The sequence below is a fragment of the Pistacia vera genome, unplaced genomic scaffold, assembly GCF_008641045.1.
Source record: "Pistacia vera cultivar Batoury unplaced genomic scaffold, PisVer_v2 Contig236, whole genome shotgun sequence".
Taxonomy (NCBI): domain Eukaryota; kingdom Viridiplantae; phylum Streptophyta; class Magnoliopsida; order Sapindales; family Anacardiaceae; genus Pistacia; species Pistacia vera.
The window spans coordinates 558874-560521 of NW_022196042.1; the positions used below are offsets into that span (position 1 = coordinate 558874).

At 36.4% G+C, this 1648-nt stretch overlaps 1 protein-coding gene across 1 annotated transcript; it reads right to left on the reverse strand.

Annotated features, from left to right (window-relative positions):
* On the reverse strand, positions 1-639 carry LOC116131652 (late embryogenesis abundant protein At1g64065-like). The gene has a single exon (XM_031417315.1). It carries the CDS (start codon positions 637-639, stop codon positions 1-3), a length of 639 nt encoding a protein of 212 aa, XP_031273175.1.
* Between the last annotated feature and the right edge of the window lie 1009 nt (positions 640-1648).

Genomic DNA, 1648 nt, shown 5'->3' on the forward strand with positions numbered 1-1648 from the left:
CTAATGGCGAAGCTTGCAGTGGCTTTGAGCGGTCTGGCTCGAAATTTTATACATGACCGTACAATTCAACTTCATCACCACGGTTGCTTTGATGCTCTTCAAAAGTTTGACCTTACCCTGAATCCTAGTATAAGTGCTCATATTCAATGCTCCAGAAATCAGGTCAGTCGTGAAGGTGGGAACAGCCATTAATTTCTTAGGAATTACATCCATGGAAACATTCATTCGAAGGGTTCGTTTTGACTTGGACACTGCTGCAGGAATCCGCCCTTCGCCCACTACTATGCCACCGTAGTAAATAGTGCTGGTGCTGTTACCGAATTTAATGGAAGCCACGTTAGGATTTTTCACAGAAACATCAGCTACAAGTGTGATGTTCAGTCCGCTTGGAAGGCCGCCATTAGTAATATTAGCAAACGCAATTTGCTTAATTGTAACGGAATTCACCTTGATATCTGGATCCTTGATCTGAAAAACAGTTAATATGAGTATGATTATCACGGCTGTAATTGTTAAAAGAAGGGCAAAACATCCCCAAAGCCAAAGCTTTCTTTGAGGCTTGCCCCTGGCTTCTTGTTTTTCATCACTGCGGAGTTGATGAGGAGACAAGGGCCTCATTGAGTCACTCCTCACGGTCATGTCGTTACCTTTAAGAATGGCCATTGAAGGTGGATCTCTGAATTAACTAGTTTGTTCAGAGTATTGGGGGTATTCAAATTATGTCCAAACTCTTTGACATATATATAAGAGCATAACAGAGTCGGGAGTCCTTTGCACGAGTTTCGCAGCTTCTTCAAAATCTTGCTTAAAAATCAGATAGCTCGGATTTGAATAATATTAAAGAAAGCTTCTTTGAGTATATGAAAGATGTTTATGGATTCTACACTCTGCTGATGAATACTGGAGTGTAAGGTGAAGTCAACTTCACCACAAGGTCTTGGAATATGGCATGATTAGAAAGCTAATTATTTAATTAATTTAGTCTTATCATATGGTTTTATTTTAAAGTCATATTTTTGGGCTCTTGTAAATTAAGTATTAAATTTTGCATCTGTTGTATCATGCGGGTTTATTTTATAGCGTTAACTACGGCTTCTCCAATGGTTTTGGTTTATATTATATAATTTCATCGAATTTTACAAGTGACATTACTTTATGGGGGCGTTTGGAGGTAATGTGAGATTACCGAGGTTATGTCATCTTATATTACTTGATTATTAATAAAAGATTACAGTAATCTTCAAATACCAATAGTAATTACTGTTGATAATATCATAAAAGATTACAGTAATCTTCAAATACCAATAGTAATTACTGTTGATAATATCAGCGGTAATTTGATTACCTCCATTTTCTTAAATATTATAAAATTTTTAGGGTAATCTTTTTTTTTTTATTACAATTTCATCTCTTATTAATAAAATTTTAGGACAATAATGTCCTTATTTTTAAATTTATTTACATGAATGTTGCTTTTATTATTTCACCCCAATTAATTAAATTTTTAAACAAAATTACCCTTGAATTCAAAACAAATTGCAACCCACCCAAGCCACCACCCCCACCCACCTGCCACCGGCAAACACCATAGCAGACAGTCGCTGCTTTCGTCGAAAAGGCGCACGGAAGGTCGAAAATGGTCGTCGTG

Excerpts from the sequence above, each read along its gene's own strand:
- LOC116131652 (XM_031417315.1), bottom strand. The coding sequence starts at position 639 with ATGACCGTGAGGAGTGACTCAATGAGGCCCTTGTCTCCTCATCAACTC.